At 42.6% G+C, this 638-nt stretch overlaps 1 protein-coding gene across 1 annotated transcript in view; it reads left to right on the top strand.

Annotated features, from left to right (window-relative positions):
* Positions 1-404: 404 nt before the first annotated feature.
* The window catches only part of EMH_0042700 (uncharacterized protein), a gene marked incomplete at both ends in the record, with an annotated part of 2,286 nt that continues 2,052 nt past the window's right edge, over positions 405-638 (top strand). Inside the window, one exon of the mRNA XM_013495767.1 lies at positions 405-490. Within this exon, the coding sequence (XP_013351221.1) occupies positions 405-490 (86 nt within the window). The remainder of the gene's footprint in view (positions 491-638) is intronic.

The following is a 638-nucleotide window of genomic DNA, read 5'->3' as shown; positions in this document are numbered from 1 at the left end:
AAATAAATAAATAAATAAATAAATAAATAAATAAATAAACAAATAAATAAATAAATAAATAAATAAATAAGTTTTGTTATATCTCTACATCTTCTTTGCTTTCTATCTCTCCCTTTATACCGATCAAATATTTTATTACTAAATTATTTTTATTTTTTTTTTCTTTTTTTTCTTTTTCTTGTGCTGTCAACCCCAGAAGTAAACAAATTATAAAATTATATTATAAGTGCTTTTATAAAGCCTCGCCAGTGCCCCCGTTGGGGGCCCCCCTGGGGGCCCCCTTGGGGGCCCCCCTAGGCCCCTACGGGGGCCCCCAAGGGGGCCCCAGCTTCTGGTGCATGCATGCGTGTATGCATGCATGCATGCATGCGCTGGGGCTGCAGTGAATATGCTGTTGGAGCGGCATGCAGGGGGGAGGAGGAGTTGCTGTCTCCTTTTATTTTTTTGTGGCTGCAACAGCCCCACAAGCGCAGCTCGAGAGAGAGAGAATGTAGGGTTTAGGGTTTAGGGTTTAGGGTTTGGGGTTTAGGGTTTAGTCCCTCAGCGTCCCCTCACTGTCTACAACTTATTTTCTAACCAGCTGCAGCCTCTCTGTAGCTAGCTAGCTAGCTAGCTAGCTGAGCTGTATAGACTAGCTA

Source organism: Eimeria mitis, genomic scaffold (genome assembly GCF_000499745.2).
Source record: "Eimeria mitis Houghton genomic scaffold, Emh_scaff1741, whole genome shotgun sequence".
In the NCBI taxonomy this organism is placed as follows: Eukaryota; Apicomplexa; class Conoidasida; order Eucoccidiorida; family Eimeriidae; genus Eimeria; species Eimeria mitis.
The sequence above is the reverse complement of the archived record's forward strand: the minus strand, read 5'-3'. Positions and strand labels throughout refer to the sequence as shown.